Source organism: Solea senegalensis, linkage group LG15 (assembly GCF_019176455.1).
Source record: "Solea senegalensis isolate Sse05_10M linkage group LG15, IFAPA_SoseM_1, whole genome shotgun sequence".
Taxonomy (NCBI): domain Eukaryota; kingdom Metazoa; phylum Chordata; class Actinopteri; order Pleuronectiformes; family Soleidae; genus Solea; species Solea senegalensis.
In genome coordinates, this window is record NC_058035.1 from 19,575,376 (window position 1) to 19,598,900 (window position 23,525).

General features: G+C 40.6%; 1 protein-coding gene across 2 annotated transcripts in view; it reads right to left on the reverse strand.

Annotated features, from left to right (window-relative positions):
* LOC122782002 (pro-neuregulin-3, membrane-bound isoform) overlaps positions 1-23,525 on the reverse strand; it is a 389,177-nt gene that overhangs the window by 54,523 nt on the left and 311,129 nt on the right. The window contains exons 3-4 of one of the 2 annotated variants that reach the window (XM_044046166.1): positions 12,958-13,031; positions 9,533-9,535 (exon numbers count right to left, since the gene is read on the reverse strand). In XM_044046166.1, the coding sequence (XP_043902101.1) occupies positions 9,533-9,535; positions 12,958-13,031 (77 nt within the window). The remainder of the gene's footprint in view (positions 1-9,532; positions 9,536-12,957; positions 13,032-23,525) is intronic. The other variant, XM_044046167.1, reaches the window with a different exon arrangement.

The window sequence follows — 23,525 nt, forward strand, 5'->3', positions numbered from 1 at the left end:
TCGACGACATTAACACAGTTCACGTAACAACACAGTTTGTGCATGTCATGGACACAGTGAAGGAGACGGTCACTGAATGACTGGACACTATGTTTCTATGCAGAGGTGAGACTCCCATCACTCACTCTGTCCTCCGTGATGGACGACAGCATTAAATTCAGCTGTAAACCGCTAATGCTTTAGAAAAAGAGAATTAAAAAGCCATTTGGAGAGGGCAATTTAAAGTCATTTTTCTCATCTACCTGATCTACCACCGAGGTTTGCTGGCCATTAGCACTTATTTTTTCTTCCACCAACATTCATAGTAAGCTGTAATAATCATCTTTTTCACTGTGGGGAGATTTCAGAAGGGCTGGCAACAGATCTAAGACATCTGCTTAAATCGCTGAAGCTAGCTGGAAACATGGCGTCGACTTCTCCGAGGCCTGGGGAGAACAAATTCATGACTGACTTGACTGCTGAAATAATGAAGTCAATACTGAAGTAGAATTTAACACATTTGAGAACAACATTTTCGAGCAATATGTTGCAAGACAACGTAGCACTTTAAAGCTGTAGTGCGTAACTTTTAAATATTTTGTGCGTTACATTCAAACCACTGTCAGATGGGTTGAAACAACGTTGATTAAGCCTACCTGTTTTTCTCACTTTGGCAGTGTTTAAATCTTTTGTGGCATAGCAACATTCCCCCCACTGCACACAGGAAATGATTTGATTTATGTCCAGACAGACGCAGGCAACAGCAGCGTTGTGTATAAAGCAAAGCAAGACCACTGCATGCAGGTTGGAGGATGATTTAAAAGCATCCACAAAGTGAATATTAATGCTCAAAATAACCTGGTCATTCAGCAGTGTGTACACCTGTGCAGCATATATAATGGTACATCATTTCTGTTCACAGAGAGGCAGAATATTAACATTGACAACAACAAAACTCACCAAAACTGATCAACTGCAACTTTACCTCATGAAAAACAGGATATTTTTTTTGTTGGCACGAGGAGCAAGTTTCAACTGAGCAACTTTGTCATGTTGCGGCTAATTATTCAACTGACAACTGAGTGAGATGTGAGCAGGGCAATTATAAGCAACTCTGCGCCTCTACCAACCTTGCTCGTGGTTTCGAGTCAATTGGTTTGGTTTTGTGACACAGTTACCGAGCAGTTTATTTTCCCTGCTCTCAGCAAGCAGGAGCAGCAGGTTTCTGTTTTCAATGACTCAGAAAAAGCAACTGTAAGCAACCTGCCTGGCACCAAACAGCTGCCTGTCTGAATTAAACGTCAGTAACATTAATTTACATCAAAGAAACGCTGACAGAAAAAGAAAATGCACGCGTACAAATAAAATATGACATAGTGCAGCGACAGCAAACAGATGTTCACAGCTGCTGAATCCCTTCCGCTTTTACTCACATTGTGATGATATGACAATACGGTTTTTATTTTTCTATTTGTTTGTATTAATAAACTTAATGTGTCCTAAACAAAACGAGATGCTGTAGAGTTTTGTCTAATACATTAAAGTGAAGAGGCTCGTTTCACTAATGAACTAGTGAACTGCAACATGCTGAACTTGAACCTTGAGAGCAAAAATCAAATGGAAAGCCGTGGTTATTAAAGGGGCATGGAGACAGATAGCAGAGTTCCTCTTTATCGTAGTTTGATAAGCCATTAAAACCCTGTTCCACTGGGCAAGAGAGTAACAGAGTGAAAGCAAGACTTATAGGGGATCAATAACTTGTCGCCATAAAACTTTGCAATCAGTTTTATCTTCATATTGACAAGTGTAAAGGTTATCTAGTTATCTTTAACAAAACACTGATTTTAACATTTCCAGGCATAATTGATTAAGAATGAGGCTGGAAACTAGTAATGATAAGTAAAATCATATACATTTATGAAACAACCTTTTATAGATCTAGTGTGTAAAATTTATGTCAAATTATGTTAGTTTTTGAGTTTTAATGCTAACTGAAGGCTACATACTGTAGGCTTAATAGGACATTCCATTTGATGATAGCAATTATTATTATTTTTTAATTAAAAAAAATAAGAATAGCAGTGTCCCAAACAGCCCCCAAAGTGCAGATGAAATGACAGTCAACAGGGCAAATGTCAATCAGCCAATACCAATGTATAGCAAATAGATGGGAGTATATCTCATAATTATACTTAAGTAGTAAATACTTTACTCAGCAAGGAAAACAACATCATGGGGGAGATTATTGACATTTAGCACAGTCTTTTTTAAAAACTAACTCTTTAACATCTAAGGCTAAAAATGTCCATCTGGACTGTTTTGCTTATTTTAACCATAAAAGGGCCAGAACATGTCCTGTGAGTGTAAGTGCTTAGTGCACTAACAATTTAAAATGAAGAAAAACAAAAAGTTTTATAAAAAAAAAACATTGTTGTTGTACATGAACACCAGATTTTGCTCGCTCTCTTTCCTAAATAGAAAGCGTCTTTGTCACCAGAGAGGGGCATATGTGTTGTCTGCGATAGGCTCAGTGTTAAAGGGTTAACTGGTTATGTAACCTGGAAAGTACTAGTGCTTTCATCCTTTTTACTTTTACTATTTTTTTTTTTTTTGTAATAAAAAGATCTGCCCCTGAAAGACAGGAAGTGAATTTGTCTCTGTGTCTTTAGGGAACTAGTCGGCTGTGTTGACCAAGCACAGAGCAACAACAAACTCCCCACCACGTTTGGTTGATGCAGGACAAAATAAAGAAAAAAAAAAGGGAACCAAGTTTGAGCAGTAAAATCGGGAGAAAGGGAATGAAAAGTATAAACAACGATGACAAATGCACAGAGAAAGAAAGGAAGCTATCAATGTGCTACGTTGAGACGAGGTGGGGGAATTGAATTGCCTCGCACTGTCTGTCGCCCTGGCCCCGGTTATTAATGACCTGTGACTGGCGGGTGGGTGCAAGCAGCGAGCATATCAGGCCGCCATTGCTCTGGGATAATCTGCATCCCACTGACATATTCTCCACTAAGCACCGGCTGACAAGACCCATACTTCACAATAAATTGGGCCTTCCAGATCCATTTTGGTCTGTATGTGGGCACAGCCAAAAAAGACTGGATCATATGCTCAACGGAAAAGTGGAGACTGAATAAGAAAAACAATCCCACATTGTAAGATAAAGTTATTGTTTCACTATTCAATCGAAAACAGTTGCCATTCACGGATGTAAATATTCTAGAAATCCAATTCACACAGAGATATGCAACAGATGAATTACTGCAATCAAAATGATTTCCCCATCTTTTCTTGCCCTCTCTTCTCTGATTGTGTGCTCTCCCTGTCCACTGAAACAGACGAGCAGTGGGTACATTGGCCTTTAGCTATCAGCGATCATTATGCTCCAATACAAAGTGGTTTGCACGTTTTCCACTGAGCTCACCAAAGGAAGAACATCAATTGTGGAGACCATGTTTTTCTTGACAAAAGAAGAATGACAAAGTGATTATTTTTCTGCAGAGGGAAAAATAAAAACAGTCAGCCATCACTGACACGGCTAATGCCAAACAGAAGGTGATATGTGGGCTTTTCATTTTGATCAACCTATAGAATCAAACACAAATCCAACACTTTCAGGGTTGTAATTATTTAAGAGGGCTATTACACGCCTAATTCATTCATTCATTGTGCCTAAAATATAGTCTCAGCAGGGAGGGGAAATACGTTGAGAATCCAGATGTGGGCACATACTGTACACAGTGTACGATACATACTGTACGTTCGAGTGTAATCCAGTATAATTCACCCTCGTCTGTTGCAGCTCACAAGAATAGAAGCCGGGATAATGATGTTCACTGATTCTTGAAGGCGGTTAAACAGACTGTGCTGTAATGTTCTGTCTTACTGTGGTAAGCCGAGTGAAGACTGAGCGTTGGTCAGGATGTGAGCAAGCAAGAAAAGCCCAGCTGCAGCTAATTAACGTCTGCCTTTGTGTGTTTCACTGGGAGCTGACAGAGAGGTATTAGTAGTGAAATGCCACCGTCCTGGTGTGCACCTGGAACCTACGAAGGCTGAGTGTAAATGACACTGCCACTGCCAGCCCTGAAAGAGGAACCTTTAATTAGCACATGTGGATGGCTGAACGGTTTCACAAACTGTTCCGTGCAGCTCCGTGCAGCCCAAGAAATGTAAGCACGCAGATCACACTTCTATCTTTATGTTGTAGAAGATTGAATCTGACAGAGAAATGGAAAAGTAAAACTCATGTTGGGGTTATCAAATTTCCCTCAGCACCTTGTCTGCCTGCGGTGAAGTCAAGTTTGTCATGCGGCAAGCAACACCGTCAGACAACGTGTGAACGTTGGCAAGCTCAGGCTGACAGAGCTTTCCCGAGACTCCACTGCCACCATCGAGCAGTATTTCACCCTCGCTCTCCTCCCACCTCTCTCTCTCTCTCTTCAAAAGAAGTGCAACTGTGGGAGTGCAACCAAAACATGGAGAATGTGATCTTGTACCCGTCAGGTCTCAAAGTGGACATGCTGTCTGTGACAACATAGGGGTGAAACCTGGCTGTGAAAAAGATAGAACTCGAGACGTTTGTGATTAGAGCAATATTTCAGAGCTTGTAATTGACAGTATTTGTGTTCTCCCCGTGTGTGCGGGTTCTCTGGCTTCCTCCCACAGTCCAAAAACATGCAGTTAGGTCAATCGGACACTCAAAATTGACCGTAGGTGTGAAAGTGAGAGTGAATGGCAAACTGTTCAGGTTCGCCCCAATGCCAGCTGAGATTGGCAGCGCGCCCCCGCGACCCTCCCGTGGAGGATACAGCAGTATAAAATGGATGGATGGATGTTATTGAAAGGTGCAAAAGCAAAACTGTGCACCAGCATGTCAAGACAAACTCAAACATGCTCTCGCTGACATGAAAACCGAGTGGAAAAATGCACTCAAGTTTTCTTTAAATTCATGACAAATGGGAATTTCTTGAGACATAATACCCTGGTGTCCTATTGCATTGTGAACTTGGAAAGTCATGTACAGGATTATAACGTGGAACGTGTTCAAACTGACTTTTGAATACAGGGCCCGACAGTTCTCAACGTGTCATCAAACACAACAGCATGACCAGCCACCAAAACAGAGGCTTTATAACAACACACACAGTGTGACATTAGTCTAGTTGTACGACCAAGTGAGGGTAAACCGGTTACATTTATGGGCCTCTGGTGTAAACAGCATGTCCAGTCAAGACTGTAGCTAACTTTAAGTCAAAGGCTGACATTGTGTCACACTTGGAAGGGGATATTAGACACATAATACTCTATTCAAGGTTGTCTCCACAGAAACCGACAGTGAGTAGCTTCAGTCCAGTAAAAACCCAATGAGAACTCACTTCTTGCATCAGCCCTGTGAAGCTGCTCATCAGAATCTGAGTTAGAATCTGGCTTTGCTCATGTCTGACGTTGCCTCTGTTCTCCTTGGTACTGATCTGAATTCAATAACTTCTTCCAACTTAACTCGTCACTGACTCGAGAGACTTCTTTACTGAGCTCCAAAGACTTGGTAACAGAAAACTCGCCAAGAGCTGTGTCTGTCTAAGTCTTTGCACAATGTTTATAGTCCGAGTAGCACCATCCATTCTCTACCGCTTTTTCCTCCACATGAGGGTTGTGGGTCACTGGAGCCAATCCCAGATGACACGGGGGAAAGGCAGGGTACAACCAGGAGGGGTTGCCAGTCCATCGCAGTCACACAGAGAGACGGACAACCATTCACACCTATACGGTCAGTTTAGAGTGTTCAATTAACCTCTGCATGTTTCTGGACTGTGGGAGGAATCTGGAGTACCTAGAGAAAACCCATGCACACTCGGGCTGAACTTACACGTATATAAAAATTTGAAAATGGAGTTGGAGCTGAGAGACAACATCGATGACTGGCAACACACAATATTAATCATATTCTAATATGTTTTTTCCTTATAATGATTGTTCTGTATGACTTCAGGACTTCAACTCACTGAAGTCACATCTTTTATATTTGACTGGTTGACAACGATGACTGCTTTATGGCGGGTTCAAACAATCTTTTAAATCTGAGGTAGGGAATGAGATTTTTGGTGTTATCCATCAACGATCCCTTAACAACCTGTCAGCATTATGTAAATCAAACTTCTGCACATCCTCTGAGCTGAGCTTCGTTTACAGACTTGGGGAATTCTGACCCATTACAAGAGACCAATGTGACCAAACACAGAGCCGTTCTGAGAGTGCTCAACTCAGCAACTTTGCAAACATGTCCGTTTGGTGGAACGGTCACTATGGAAGTAACCATAAATAATATAGAGTCTGACAATAAAAGCAGTAAATCGATCCGTATGGGCTGGGATGGGAGTGTTTCAGAAGTTGCCTCAGGTTATTGGTCACGTGTGAAGTGTCTCTGTGTGTGCTCATCTGGTGGGAGGGGCTCCGGACAGAGTTGTGATCTGAAAATGTTAGTATTTAATGACCCAAGGACCAACAAAACACCGTTAGATTGGTAATACAGTTTTAAGGTTTCATGCTTAAAGCAACATCAGTCAACTTTGGAAAGTGATTTGGAACAACAACTAAAAACAAACAAAAAAAAGGCCTAAAGTAATCAGCGTGCCTACATCCCTCTGCCTGGTTTTAATGCTTAATGAAAGGGCGGGGCAAAATCCCTTTGTGTCTTTATTTAAATCTACATTTGCATTTTGTACTGTAATTACTGCCTGATTTACAACACTATAAGAGCAGCATGTGGATTTTTCTCCAAATGGTAGTCCAGGGCAGCTGCTTGTGTACAAGCACAAATAAAAACACAGTGAGACAAAAAAGATGGAGTGAAAAATAATGTGCAAAATTGAGTCTTTTCATCTGTTTTCAAAGAGAAAGAGACTTGCTATGAAAGAGAGGCTTCTTTTGTTGTTTTTAATGGGTAGTGGGTAGTGTATGTGAATGCTGCCATTTCCTTCACCCTGGCCACAAACCAATTAAATGAAAGGAAATGTGTGCCTCTGCAGCTAATGCGTCATGTAAAGTGAGCTTTGTTATTTCGTTCGTACATCTTGCAAATTCTGTGATCACTGTGAGCATTTGGATTGGAATGATTTGACTGAAAGTTGGTCTTATATATGAGCAAGATGTCAATGAGTTCATCTCACAAAACATGTGGATGTAACGCCCAAGCAAGTCTTGAATAAACCAGGCATAATAGACCTTTTTCATAGCAGATAATATTTGTCAACTGCGATGGACTGGCGAACTGTCCAAGGTGTGCCCCCCCCATGTCAACTGAGATTGGCACAGCATCCCCCACGACCCTCTGGTGGAAGATAAAGCATGAGATAATGGATGGATGAAATGGACAAACACAGGTTTTAAGCAGAATTATACAGGATTTTTAGCCTAATTTAACAGCTTCAAAGTCATTGTGATGGTTTAATGGCTTGTTGTGGGGAGATTAGTGGCTGTCTCCACTTCCCCTACTGTCTGTTAGCGGAAATCCAGAATAAACCCATAATCCTAATCCTCAGAATCAGGAGGTCTCGCAAAGTCTTGGGTCTCGCGAGAGTGCTTTATGGCACTACACACACACCCTGGCCGGGTACCAGCTACAACATCAAGACGGCAGTGGCGTTATATAAGAGCTGGTTAAAAAGAAAGCAGAGAACATTCATTGTAAGTGGTAGACAATGGATGGGTGTTAGCGTTGGTGTCATACAGTGGCGTCCTAAAAAACATGTATATGTACATGTTTCCTGTATTTTCTGTTCCAATTAAATGATTGAGAAAGACATATGGCCATTATAGCATTTCTAAAACAACCAATCTAAGACTTCTGCACAGCACTGTAGGTATTTATTTCATATCGTCTACCACTACATGTATTTCACTAAGAAAACACTATGAGTATTTGCACAGTTGTGAACCAACAGCATTGTTCACCTGGATATTGGTGAACAGATAGTGGTGACCCATGTTTAAAGCATGACGCCCGAAGCGATCGCACATGTTATGCTTTCATTATATGTTATCGTTTGAAACGTGCAATTTAACATATTCTTGGGGGAATTGGACTTGTGCGTGATTACTGCGGCGTTATCCTCAGTCGTACACGCAAACCTGCTGAGCATGAAATCAAATCTCATAAAGATAGTGTGAATTAAATTTGCCTTCAGATTTAAATCCCCAAATCGCTCTCTGTGTGTCTATGGGGAGTGATATGATGCATGTGATGTAGATTATTTCGATATAGAGAATATGCTGATCCTCACTTTGCTTTACAGTGTCGTAAAACGAGTCTCGGCTCCCACGCCTTCGATTCAGAAAAAAACTGAAGATGTTTTTTTTTTTTTTTATGATTGTGGAAGTCTATGCAGACGTAGAGATAGCAAAGGGGAAGAACTGTTGTAGAGAACGGCGTTCAAAGAGAATACATTTCGTGATGGCTCCTGTATTGTCTGCCTCCTCAGAGTGGGTGGTGCCAATCAGCAACCTCTCAGTTCGAACAACAGAAGATGTCACGAGAACAAAAGCAGTTTGAACTCAGTTTCTTCTGAAATGAAAAGCTTTGACACATTGTACTCAACAAGCTTTTGTTGCTCTTTGACAGATTCGGGGGGAAACCTAAACAAACCTTTCATCTCCGAACACGCCACATCAAGCACACTGGATGACAAACTCCGTGTTGGTGCCTTGTCAGCATTTTGAGACTTAAATGCACATCAGTGAGGAGAGCGAACCCCCTGCTAAGATCCTCTATTTCGGAGGATCTGTTCAATGTATTCGAGTTTGAGATCTTCATGATATACAGTAGTCTGGCATGCGTTTTGGCATGCGTTACAGCCTGTTCTCCATTTGGAGAAAGCCAGATTGTTTCTACCGATATTAGAGACAGGGCGACGTGTACGTGTGTGCGAATGATGTGAGAGGAGAGTGCAAATATCAATGCAAGGACATGAGAGAGAGCACACAGGCAAATCTTTTGCCTTCCCTTTTTTCTCTGGCCTGCACTAAAGGAAAGGAAATCATCTTTATTGTCATTATACAACTGAAATTGCCACCATTCCACCAACCACTACTTCAAACATGTTATTTTGTCCATGCTTATTCATTTTCCTTTTTGTAAACATCATGCCACCAAAAAAGAGAGGCAAACCAACAGACGTGATCAAAGTAATCAAATTAAGTTAGCTATGTTGATTTATTTAGAGTAAAAACGTGCTCACTACCTCAAGTCAATTTTATTTATAAATAATACAATGTTAGTTAATCACGTTATAAACTAAATAAACTAAACGTGTTGGCTTCAGGTTGCTAAACATTTCATTGTTTTGCCTCCTGAACACAGGACAGATAATAGGAGTTTATATAATTAGTAGTATTAGGGTGTGTAAAGTCTAAACTTTGAGTTTATGAAAAGAAGGGAAGGATTTGGAAGGGGAGTCAAGATGGAAGGGGAGTGATGCTATGACAAGATAATTTGAGGGGTGAGGAAAGAAGAAAGATGTCACCATCTCATCTTTACCAACTTTGCACTTACCAACTTTTTGAAGCAGGGAGGAGATGAATAAAATGGGGGAAACAAAGCAGAAGAAGAAGAACAATCATGAGTTATGACTTTGTGTTTTGTCAGCAATAAAAAACGTTAGCTGAAAGCTGAATTGAAGACAGTGAGAATAATGACCTGGAAAAATGCAATCTATTCTTCCTATTAGAGATTGTAGTATGGAGATGAGACAGTATGTAACAGAACGTTCCAAAGAACAAACGAGTGAATTTAGAATGTAATTGAGGAAAGTGATGGGAGGTAACGCTGATACACACAGAACAGAACCGGGGATGTGCACCACATGTTTCGCTGGGATGCCAAACACCGAAAATACATTACTTTTCTCTCCCACTTCCTCATCCCTCAGTAATGGTCTCGGAACTCCCAGACAATTTATATGGAAATGCACTTAAAAGAGTCCTGACGATTAATGGAGTAATAATCAGTGAGCGACTTAGGCCAGAAAACCAATCTATGGTTAAAATGTAGTTCTTGGTTTTGTTAGAGAACTATCTTGCTTGTTGATGTTGTAGTTCAATTCTCTTTACCCCCGGAGTTCCTTGGGATATTGTTGAGCCCGTACAAGTCTACAAACAGAGCTTGTTTTTGTAAGACACGGAGTCACAGCGTGGTGCTGCTCGCTGCATTTCCCAAGCATACCCAGATTTACAAGCAACCTCCCCCAACTGTAACTTTGAAATGCTTCTGTGGGAAACAGTTCACAACTGCACCGACACACATTATACACAGAAAACACTTCATTTCACAGATCACTTGATTCAGTCTGGACAATTCCAGACCTCAGAAAGTTGTGTGGAAAAAGTGTTGCACCCCCCCCCAATGTCAATTTAATGAAGCTGCCATGATGTAACTGTCAGGGTCCGTATAGCGAGGTAGTTTGTTGCTGTTAGTTTTTTGTTATTTCCTGTTTTTCTATTCATTCCCCACATCCTGTCAACCTTCTCAGCCTTAATTACTTGCGCCTGTGTCTCATTGTCTGCTCCCCTCTCCACATGTATATAGATGTGCTTTCCTTGCCCTCTGTCTTTACCCCAGTGTGAGTGTTCCAGCAGTGTAGTGCTTGACCTGTGTTTTCCTCCCGAGCATCTTTGATTCCTCAGCCTGACTCAGCTTGAGCTACAGTGCGCTGAACCTGTTTTTGATTGAAAACAGTGACCTTTTTTTCCTGCGTCCAGGTCGATTTAGGGAGTCCTTCGGTCCATGTGCCCGACACTGCCCGTTACTTCCTCATTGGGTCACTGTCACAAGACTCACGAGGCTCACAAACTCGCTTTGCTTGCGATGCGATGTTGAATGTGTATCTTTTTGTCACGTCACCTTACTAACAACTCCAAATGATTTGGCTAAAGCACTTATGAAATGAGACAATCTTCACTTTTGTTAAACATTAGGCCTCAAAAGCCCATGTGTGCCTAAATAAACTCAATTAGAGATTATCTTTTTGAAAGTAAGCAGCTTGCACATATGCTACATTAAACAATACATTGGCTAAACAATACATTTTAGGCCTATATTTCCTCTGTTTATATTGTTAATATGGGGGGGAGGGGGAGGTGCAAGTTTTGAGGTATATTCTTGAAATTTTTAACTTGTAAATTTATTCTTATTTTATTTGTATTCTTTAACTGTGTAATTTTATTCTTAGGTCTATTCGTACTTATTTTTATAGTTTTTAACTTTGTAATTTAAAAAAAAAACAAAAAAAAAAAACAAACTGCTGCTATAACATTCGTTACCTTTGTACACTGGAGCGCTGTGACGAAAGAATTTCCCGCAAGGGATTAATAAAGTATATTCTATTCTATTCTATTCTACATTGTACCGCATTAAATTGAATCTTTCCATATTAAAACAAGTATAGTCTTCCCTGAATTGTATCTTGGCCCATGTAACCCATGAAATCTCAACCTTGTTACCGTCGTACATGGGGCGTAGCCTCTGATCATTGACCCCCGTCGCTACACAACCTAAAGATACTTAAAATAAAACTGCTTCATCACTATACATCACCTGTTTCCTTCTGACAGTAGACAAAATGCTTTAATGATGGCTCTTATCTACCGATACGTTCAGGTCAGTAGCTTTGCTGTGTGAACATGTGGACATGCACCTGAATAAACACCAAGGACACTTACCCTGATACTTGTTTGGAATTAAACACCTAATTAGGATGGGGAATAATTAATTTAACAAGCAAGTTGTATTGTATTTGCTACATTTAATCGACACATGTAATTTACTGGATTTATTCTCCTTCATATAACCCAGAGGGAATTATAATTTCACCTCAGGTCCAGTTTTTTTTTTTTTTAGACACTGAACAAACACACCAGTGTCCTTTCATGAGTAAAATGGTGCTATGACAGAGTGTATTGGTTGAAAAGTCACAGATAAGCTATTGTATTGCCACGGTGTTAGTTCACCAGTGACAAGGTTGCAGTTTTTGGAATGAGATGAGAGGAGCAGGGGAATGAATAAGGCTCTGATAGTGAGTGTTCAGGACAGATGTTAGAGCAATTTGTGCTCCTCCCTCAGGTGCATGACACTGAGAGGGCTGTGTCTTTGTGAGATAAAGAAATGGGGAATGTGACATTAGTCTGAGTAGGGGATTTTCAACAAAGTGGTGAATAGAGGACGGGATTCATAAGGAACACGAGGACCGACAAAGCTTTTCTGTGAAGACAGAGCTGAGTACGAAAAGGTTCAAATGCAGCAAGCTCATAAAATCGAGGTAACAATCTGGAGTGTATTTCATGTTCATGGTTCATTTAATTTTTTTCATCTCTATAATGTAAAGAAGTCCGACTCACTTTTGGAGTACTTGTTGTTTGAAAGCTTTGTATTAGTCTTTTTTTTTTTTTTCACTGTGTGTAGCCATGAATTTAACAGTCGTTCTTTTTTCGATTTGAGACACACAGCTCTGCTGCTTTTCTAATCAGGGACTGACGCTCGCATAGGAAGCAGGATGAATGTAATTAACTCGAACTACAATTAAGCAGCTGATGTGAGATCAAAACCCAACAGTAGTCTGGCTTCTGTGGACCTGCATTAAAACCCCACTAATGGAAAATCCACTATTTAGAGTGTGTTTAGTTCCACACAGGGAATTCAGTTTTGGGACATTAATAGAATGGAATGACAATTCCAGCTGGATTTCACACAGACAGAACAGATTGCTATTTATACAGGCAGGTTCAGGACTCTGTTAACAGTTGCCAAGGTGATATTATTATATATTAGTCTGTCTTGTATAGCGCCTCAGCAGCCGAGCTGAGGTGTTGGTAGTGAGAGCGCATGTAGGATAAATGCCAGTTAGTGAACATCATATTTCACACAAACTAAAACTTTGTTTTCACGTTTGAGCGTGTTGCATGTGTACTCATGACTGCACTTACTGGGGTCGGACAGAATGGAGTCCGTCTTGGGCAGAAACTGGTCACAGCGGATTCCCTGGTAGCCTTCTCGACACCTGGTGAAATAAAAGAACAGCAAAACACAGGGAAATAAATCATCTGTCAGAGAGTCGGGTAACTGTGCCAGGAAACAAATGCCACTCCAACTGATGTAAATGGAAAAAGCTGCACATAAAAAGTCTGGTGTAATGAGACAAAGGTTGGGCTCAGGCCTTGTAAAAGCAAGCTGAATTGACAAAAAGTCTAAGGTAAGGTGTGCTGACAGGGAGAAATTCATTTAAGATCTGAAAGCCAGCCATATTTCCACCAAAGGAAAAGATCACATGTGGAAATGCAGCCATTAAGACCCTTTAACCTTCCTATGATTGCTCGGTCACATGAAGTCTGCGAAGACACCAGAGAATATCACCAGATTCACTTATCAGTGACACAACTCACTCATTGTCTACCACTTTATCCAGGGTCACGGGGGCTGACAGAGGGCAAAAGACGTGGTGACACCCAGGATAGGTCGCCAGTTCATTATGGGACCAGCGTAGACACAAACAACCAGAGGTCAATTTATATTATCCCATTAACCTCTGCATGTTTTTGGACAGTGGGAGGAAATCCATGCGCACTTGGGTGTAGAACATGCACATTTCACACAGAAAAGGTCAGTGACACACCTGTATACCAGAACTTTCTGAATTTAAGTGTGTTTCCATCCACCAATGTTAAGCAAATACTATGGTAAACAGCAGGTATTGTGGGTCACCACAGATAGGTACGATTGAAGACACTAGATGTTGAATTAAAGAGCACGAGAGGCTGTTAATATCTAAAATTGTCGAGGAATGTTTTGTTTTCCTCATCCATCCACATCGGCCTCCCTGTAACCGCGAGTAGTGATATATATGTGGAAGCCGAAGTGGCTGAATCTGTTTCCATGGCACATATTCACATTTACATTTTATCAATACACCACCTTCTCTACCTCCTTCATGCATAAAAATGGGCGCAGCATTTCATTTTCCTTTTCAAGTTTTCTGTTTTTTTATTCAGGTGTTCAAAAAATGCACATACAAAGTTAGCTGGGATTGTCTCCAGCTTCCCCTGCAACACTCAAAGGATAAGGATTGAAAGATGGTCAAAAACCTGTCTGGGATTTGTTTGCCTGCAAGCTTCTCGCTCTACTTTACAGCCTGGCAGTTCTCTGTATCACAGAGCACTATGTGCATTTTGTGAGTATGAACTGAACAGGTATTTTCTTTTTCTCTCCACAGATCAAGACCACAGTTCTAAACCAACCAATTATTAGTTTGAAAACATGCTTTCCACCTTTTCAATGGTGATTAGTTAACTCAGGGAACACTCCATGGTGTGTGGACAGTTGTCAAACTTTGCAGACATTTTTCAACTGCTGGCACATTAGCGAGAGCGCCGACTAAGCAATGATCATTAAGCGCGTAATGAAATCTGAAAAATGCTTGGGCTGGTCTTCACAACTGTCCTAGAAAAAAAGACTATGTGCTTTGGGAAGATGTGCTTTTAATTAGCTTCAGCTCAATACATATAACCTTAGCAACATATGGAAGTGTGACTGTGTCCTACAGTGCACAGTGAGCATGAAGGCTGAACTGCTGGTATGCAGCATAAACACTAATTGGATGCCTGGGTTGGTTTGGACATCAATCCTTGCCTCGGGCCATTTTTACCTTAGTTGATGCTGTGTTTTTCTCAGTACCCCTTGAGAAAAATGCTCGTATGCATGCAGATAAAACACCAAATTGACAACATGACTAACTAAATATGACTCCACCACATCTTCCCAATCTATCATTTGGTCAGTTAATTCAATTTAAACATATTTTCTCTCAATCTCAACCTCCATCCCAGTTTCAAGCTGGATTACCCTGAAGGTTTCCTCCTTTGATACGCCTGGAATTATCTGTATCAACTCTGACAATTTGACAGCACAGTAAATACACATATCCCACTGCCATTGGCTTCCTGCTTTTGGAAACCACCAACTGAGAGAACATCGTCTGTCTGTCAGCCCAGACCCAACACCAGAGCTGTGCATCAAACAAACACAGGAATGCAAGGCGTCATATCACAGACTTCGCTCCTCCTTGTGTATTTCATCTGCAGCAGGTGAATTTCAATTATTAAATGTACTTCAGTGGGTGAGAACACATGCACCGAACTGTGGGAGTGGGTTATATATAAGGAGAGGAAATAGGATACGGCAGTAATGCGACATTACAAACAACAAAAACAGTCCACTGTGAGGGGACAGGCCTGTGCTCAGACAGCATCTCCACTGTTTGAGGAGCAAGAGAGGCAAATCTTTTTACATAAAATATCTAACTATTATAACTATTTTTGGGTAGCCCGTGGACAAGTGGAAAGGGAACTTGACTTGTAACCAGAGGGTCGCCGGTAGCAGAGGAATACTTTCCCTAAGGGGATTAATAAAAACTAACTAACCCCTAACTTGACTCTGTCCTCATCAGCAAGAGGTCAGACTTCCTGTGGTATCTGATAGACCAGTTAACAGCAAATGCATGGGAAAATCTTACTAATTGAGCCATGCTCTGTTGTGCAACTGTATAATTCAAGGTTATCAAACTTTTTATTGGTTACACGGATGCACCATTTCTCTTTGCTGGAATGTTATGAAAGCAAACCCTCCTCTCGTTTCGTGCTTTATCCTCATCACACGTTATTTTCATTTGTTTGTCCAGCTCTACAGATGCACAAGTCACACCACACTTTCCCCTACTGGCTTATCCCAGTCACTTTTGAAGTGACTCATATTCCTGCTGTGGATATTAAACATTATATTTTTACAGAAGATATTTTGTATTATTCAAAAAAGGTCGTGGATGGAATAAGTGCAGTGAGTCCGGCTAACAGCCTAGTGATACATGTAATTGAAATGATTAAAACTGATGAGTTGACATTATGTAAATAAAATTAAATATAAAATAATATTCATAAGGTACAATAACAGATACATGCATGTGCTGCTAAACAATTATTTTCTTGTGTTGCTGAAATCAGTCTCCGCTACTGTCGACTTCACCAAAGTCACAGGCTTCAGGATACAGTGTATGTTCAAGGTGGACAGTAACAGTACAGTAACATCTCATTGTCAGACCTCAGCTCCGCAAGTTTTTTCTTTGCTTTGTGGTTTTGTTGCTGCAATGTGGGATGCCAAAAATATGTTTGTGTGGGAGCACAAGAACAAAACAAACAGTCACCTTCTCTTGAAGTTACAATTATCACACAATTCTCTCTCTTGACAGAGACATGGCTTTCTTTGGATGTTCACGAATCTCTCTTGTGCCTCCTTGACACATTCAAAGGGCTTTATTGATTGGTGTGATACTGGGGAAAAGTTATTCTCAACGACTGGGAGTTGTCAACTCCATTGTGCTCCAGAATGGTTGCATGAGCTTGTCATTCACTGCACTCAATAACTTAAAATGCATAAACAATTTGGAAAAAGTGGGGTGCCTTAGTGCAGCTTCTGTACGCATTTTAATCAGATCTCTAAACTCTAGTTTTCTTTTTATTGGTCATTTTAGTTCTTTTTTAGACTGCTACTATGGATTGGTTGCACACTATGACAGCTATGAATATATAGTACATAACGGTATTAATTTCAACTTAAAGTATTTTTGTGTAATTTATTTTTTATATATCCTTCTATGAATTCTTCTCTTCTGATTATCGTCATTACTTTTTTTGGTTGAATGTGTCCCGACAACAGTGTGTGAGTCCAAATTGGTTTGGGGGTTCATTTTGATTGAAAAACTTTCATAAAAGTAAGAACTAAAAGAAAAAAGTCACAACTTGAGCTGAATTACAACTCACTTTTCGTCCGTGTTCAGCCCACCAAATCAAATTATCTGCGTCTGACACTTTACCCATCTTTGTGTCTGTAATATTTATCATCAGCGCATGGACACAAAGCTCTGAGTGGACATCCATGTACCGTCCAATTTGGACTTGTAGTTTCTGTATGCATTCACTTAAGTTAATCAAGGTTTCAGGTGTCACTGCACCACTTTTAGACTTTTCTCTGGTTCAATGTGTTGTCAGCTCTACTTGCCGTTCCACGCCGTGTGACCTACACGGACTAAACTTTGACAAGTGGCTTCCTTTGTCATGACAAGTGGAGGTGAGGGAGCTCATTAAAAGAATGGGCGATTAACACAGTGACTTACCTGTGAGTTATGTTCATTGGGACGCACTGTGGAAGTGAGGACAAGCATACAGCAAACTACACTGAACAGTGTAGTAAAAGAAAAAAAAAGAGCTTAGTGGCTCTGCAGCTCCACAAAAACATTTTTTTTCAAACAGCCTTCATCATGTCTAACACTGTGATGTGATCTTATTGTGTCTTACAGACGCTGCTATTCTTACATATGTGCTGCTCCAAGCAGAAGTCAAGACAAATCAGTTTCCCTTCGTCAAGTTTGTGAAGGAGAGAATCTGAAGGCTGCACACTTTGTTATTAGCACACTAGTCATTAACTGACAGAAAACAGGACACGATTACATGTGCAGGCCTGGAACTATGTGGATCTGTCTGTGAATGGATGGTAAGGAAATGTAAAAACACACATGTGCCATCTTTTCCTTTTAAGAGGACGTACAGGCAAACAACACATCACATTTGGGCAATTCCAATTTCAACACTGTATTTTTAATCACATATATTTGTTTCAGCCCTGAAACAAAAGTTAATATCCAAAACAAAAACAGCCAGACTGTGCGTTTTTAACTAAGACTGAAACATCTCTGTGACAAATGACTGTTTTTTTTTTTGTTTGCTTCAGCTTTATTCACTTTCAAGTGAGCTCGGCTTCATATCTTGTCATCAAAAACACCATCCATAATCCTAACGCTGTAGCTCAAGCTGTATTTATGACTTACACTCTTTGTCGAGACGGGGTGTTTCTGAAAAGAGACAATCTAAACCTAAAGCAAATACAATTTTTTTTTTTTTAAACAGGCAAGAAAGAGCTTATATGTGGGTTATTTTTAATACATAATCTTATAGCCTTGCTCCCTTTTTCAGAACACTTATACAACAGTCATACTGTGCTGCTGCTCAGTAGCACTGCAGCAGTTGGTGTTGCTCAAGTGTCTTGTCTATAAGGAATGTGTCCCTTGAGTGTGTAATTTAAAGTATTTTAATCGTGCATTCACACCAATTACAAAACCAATTTTCCGTGCAATGTGATTACATACATTGCAAAGTTATGTAAAGACAGGAATGAAGAGTCGCTCATGTGGGGTAGCACACATGTATGTAAAGATGTGTGTTAAAGCTTCACACACAATAGGTTTCAAATAGGAATGGCACTCTGGACAGGTCACCAGCAACATACAGAGACAAACAACCATTCACTGTCATACCTAAGGTCAATTTAGCGTGTCTGATTAAAGAAGAACATGCAAACTCCATACTTAGAAAAGTGCCTTGGCCAAATTCATAAAGATAGGAAACAGGGAACATGAAGACAGCCTGACCTAAATCAAGTAAGCTCCGCCCTCAGGTTGAATGTCCTGACGGAGCTATGTCATATTCTGCAGTGCTGTAATTTACAGAGTCTGTCCAGTCCAGAGAGACTGGACACTGGCAAATGGAGATCTATTTCTCCAACCTCTCTGCAACCCAGCTGGTATACTGCTGCAAGACATGAAACATCCATCATGTCTGCCGATACCTCCCTCAGATAGTGAAGATGTGGTACAAATAGAATAATGAGGCAATCTGTAGTGTCAAACATCAAAAGCAACCGTTTCTTTGTCTGTGGCAGGGTGGCCATTTACACCAATTGAATGTGGTGCAGCCACACAGCAGCACAAGGCTTGGCAGTCTATTAAAAGAAAATATGCCACAGTGCATCGGTCAGACTGTGACAGGTTGGTTCAATGATCTTCACTTTGTGGGCCATTTTCTCTGCATGGAGATCATTTCTGAGCAAAATGGCCGATAAATGTCCAGTAAACTGGGCCACAAATAACAAGGATTAGCCAAGGAGTAGTGCTTCTGCTATAGTTGTAGGCCTAACTCAATATCAGAAGTTTAAATCTCCAGGATTGCCACCAAACTCTAAAATGGGTTTATGTATCGCATTCTTAATCGAGTATTTTTGTGTAATGCCTTCTTTTATTGAACTTATCAGTCTTTTCAACTTACTCTGAACAGTCATTTCTGGAGGCTTCCCTTCCCACCACTGTCGCCGGGCAACAAAGCTGCAGTTGAACTGGGTACTGATCTTTAATCTGCCTTTTTGACTTAACGGCTGGATGTTTATGGTAAAAGTTCTGTATTTATAGAGCACTTTTCAAATCTTGACTACAGTTTTTGCCATTCGCCCATTCCCACTCACCCACTCACAGCACATTTCATGCCCATTCACACACTGCCTCGATGCTCAAAGCCATCAGGGGTTAAGTGTCAGGGACCCATTGCCGTGTGGACTCGCAAAGCTGGTAATTTAACCCTAGACCTTCAGGTTGAAAGACAACTTGTTGTATCACTGAGCCACCACACGTTGCTGCTCATTTGAGGCTGCCTGTCCATGATGTTTCTTCAGCAAAGCTAACAGGTGGAACCCAAAATACTTCCTCAAACCACTTTCCAGATGCTTTTTGTGTCATTTTTGCTCAGGCGGACGATTTCGCCTGTGTCCTCTATTTTCACAGCAAAACATCATAACATCGCTGCCTTTTAATTTTCTGTCCTTTACTTTTCTGGGCCATGAGGGTATCCGACATCTATATAAGGTCAATCTGTGCTCAGAGTAATTACTCCACATGATCTGATGTTTGTCTGATAAACATTTACAGCACAAATGTGCAGCACACAGGGGCAGATGTCACAGATATCCTTCCACCGTGTTACTCGTAATACGGTTTAAACCCGAGGTTGCAAAGATTTTACAACGGTTAGTCACTGTGGATACTCTATAAAGCCATATCGTTTGATGTATCTAATCCCATTCGTCTGCTCCGCTTTGTAGCAACATGCTGTTTGCAGGTTTGTTTAATCCCGCACACAACCAAATGCAATTGACAGCTCAGACTTCAAATGAATCCTGAGATGATTACTTTTCCACATTAATGATTTTACATATCACTCACTTCATCCCTGCTTTTTCTTAATGGGTCAGAACATTTAAATGAAAATCTAGTAGTTTTACAGACATGTGTCTATTTCCCACGCAGACAAAAACAAATTCTCTTGGATTAGAATATACAATGTCTGTGCTTTTGTGTGGTAAGGACTGCTAGTTCTGGTCCATCCATCCTACCCTGTCCTATTCTTTGAGGGTCATGGGAGGAGTTGAATTCAACCCCAGTCTATCACAGGGCCAACATATACAACAACAACATTTACTGTCTCTTTATAAACTAGTTCCAATCTGAATGTCACTGAATGAACACGCAAAACAGCCCAGGTTGAACCAAGAACCTGCGTGTTGTGAGGCAGCAGTGTTAAACATTGTGTCACCGGGTGTCCTACTCCAATTCAGATGAAGGATGTTGTGGATACATGAACATGGAGTGATGGCAGTGAACAAGAGAACAAAGAGCTGAGTCTGAAGTCAAACCAATGCTCTACAATCCTCTCCTATGCTTTCCCATTTACTCACAACTTATACACCAAAGACAGAATAGGAAACACAATGGTGCCATGTCATTTTATATAAAATGTGAAGTTTTCAGGTCACAATTTGTTTTTCGAACACATCTTAAATGTGTTAAATAATCCGTTTTTTTTAACGTGTTTTCAAACGTTGCCCAATTGAATTCCTCTAATTACTGAAGTGGTTCTTCTTGACTCCACCTTGAATTTTCAAAGGGAAGAGGAATGTTCTTCTCATCAGAAGTTTTAAAAAGTTGGATCAAGTTGGATTCCAGGACATTAAAGCTTCCTGTCTCTCTCCTGTTAAAAGTGTAGGTGTGACCTAGTTGAAATAAAATATGAGGGACATTTAAACCCCACTCCAAGTCCAAGACACATAATCCAAATCCAAATGGTAAGTCATGAGTATTTTTAGTCATTGAGATCAAAGCATTAAAATCTCTTTGTCATCAACAGACAAAATGTCCTGAACTTTTCTCTGTGCATGTGAACAGTCAAATGTACCTGAATTCCTTGCTTCCTGGCTTACCTCGATTTTGAATAAGTCATGGCTCCTATTGAATGTTGCATACATGCCATGGTGTTTGAATGCATGCCCTTTCCTCCATCTCACTATGAGTCCTGTGAAACCTCACCTCTGTCTCGCAACCCTTTCCTAAGCCACTCAATAATTTACAGCTCCCACTGGTCACTGATTCCCAAATTAGAAACACTTAAACACCACTGTCGCTGATGAATTCATTTATTTACTTCTTCATTTTAACAAACCATCTTTGTTGACTTCAGCTCCTCACCCTTGTATGCTTTCTACTGTAAAAAAGCAAAAGGTAAATCTGGGACAGGGCAAAATCTTCATAAAACCCAGAGGAAGGATGTGATTTTCACGTTATTATCCGACAGCCGGAAAAAAAAGTAAAACTGGATTTGTCCGAGGCAGCCTCTCGTCGGAATAGAGCTTAAGTGAGCTATCATCCAGTTTCTCTCAAGTATCAGGCACATGTACACAGGAGACACAACAAACAACTCGTCTGTCCTCACCAGTAAAATGACAGCATTGGTCAAATCGTGACTAACAAGAAGAAGCTGCGTGACAGTTTTTGCACGACTCGCATTAACTGTCAAATATACATTTATGGATTATTCAGGGATGCAAAGATACAGAATATCTGTACCAAAACAAGAAAGATGTTTTTTTTTAACAAAAGTTTAACATATTATGTTTTGAGTATTAACTTTAATCAAGGGACAACACACAGGTTTCTTTGGATTAGCAAAAGTTCAGCCTGATTTCACACGTTCTCCCTTTTCTCCACAACAACTGTGTTAAGGCCAATTTCCACTTTCATGTGACAGAGGACGTAGAAAGGGTAGGACTGCTGTGAGGGTGGTTTGATAAAAAACTCAGTGAAACAAAGGAAAAAAAGATAAACACTAAAGGACGCACCCTCAGACACAACAGGGAACCAGAACAGAGGGAGCACAGGGATCAAATACACTTTAGAGAGGCAGGGATAACTGATCCCAGGTGAAACACACCAGGCCAGGCCAGATAATCACAAGAGTGGGAAACAGGACAAAGGCATGAAGTAAAATCAAGAAGAAGGCTACAAATAAAACAGGAAGTCAGTCAGGACAAGATACACCAGGTTAGTAAACTCTCTTGCACATGGATGTTCACGTTCACAGGAGTCCAAACAAAAGAAAATCACAACGGGTGTAGCAAATCATGACGATAAAGCTGAGACAAGTCTACCAGAATTTACTCTCAAGTTTCGAAATCTGTGTCAGCCCTCAATGAAATACAAATGAGGGCAAACTCCTTGAGCAATTGCTACCCGTGACATGGAATGAGAGATGAAGTAAAACACGTGTGAACCAGTGGAGATAGCTCTAAGACAGCAAAATGTCATCATTTACGATTCAATATCAAACATGCGCTAGAGCATGATTAGAAAGCGTCAACTGTTTATCACGGATGACAGATCATCTTAAGTGATTTTTGTATTCCTGTAGCGGTAAAACCACTTGAACTTCAACTGTTCTCTATGGGATGACACAGAAGGGGTTTTTTTTTCACTGTGGTGAGCTCAAGGGTGATTGGATAAACGCGACAAAAACATCACTTCCACGGAAGCTCAGCTTCTCTTGGAGTCAATGGAGCAGTGGGCGGGCAGATCTGTCTGAAAGGCGGAACCAGTTTTTGATTGACAGCCTTTCCTGTGTGGACTCTGCGAGGGAGACAAATAGCTAGTCGATATAGCCCTTTTTTTTTTTACTGTACACTGTAAATAAAAACACTAATATAGCATTTTTACATAATTGTTCCGTTTCCTTGTTCTAGTTGTTTGTTTTGCAGAATGTATGTATAAATAACTGGACCTGGAATTAGTGTCCCGGTTTCAAAGACCGGCAAGCACCACTGGTGTGAACAGTAGTCTGACATGGGACGTGGTATGAATGGAACTGTGGGCTTCTATTCAGACATGTGAAGTGGCTCTTCTTGGATGCCAAACATGGTAAGTATGATCTGCCCCAAGGTCAATGCAGTGGTGTTTCAAGAGATTTAGGGGCCCCTAGCAAAAGGAAGCAAGGAAGTCCATCTCAAACCAAACCATGACTGAGTTTGGGGCTTTTGTGACTATGATGTCATTGCAGACTCTTTTAAATTACATTTAAAATCCTTAAAGGTGTGGCTGGAGTTTATGTTGTTATTTGGACATACTGTCGAAGATTGATGGGAGCATTTGAAAAGTGGCAGAACATTTTGAGGTTTGTATTATTGGTTTACGCTCATCTAGAAGGCAAATGGCATGAGTAAGTATAAAGGAAGGACGGAAGGACTTTTTGTAGGATCCATTTCTTGAGTTGCTAGGAAACACTACAGTGCTGACAATAAT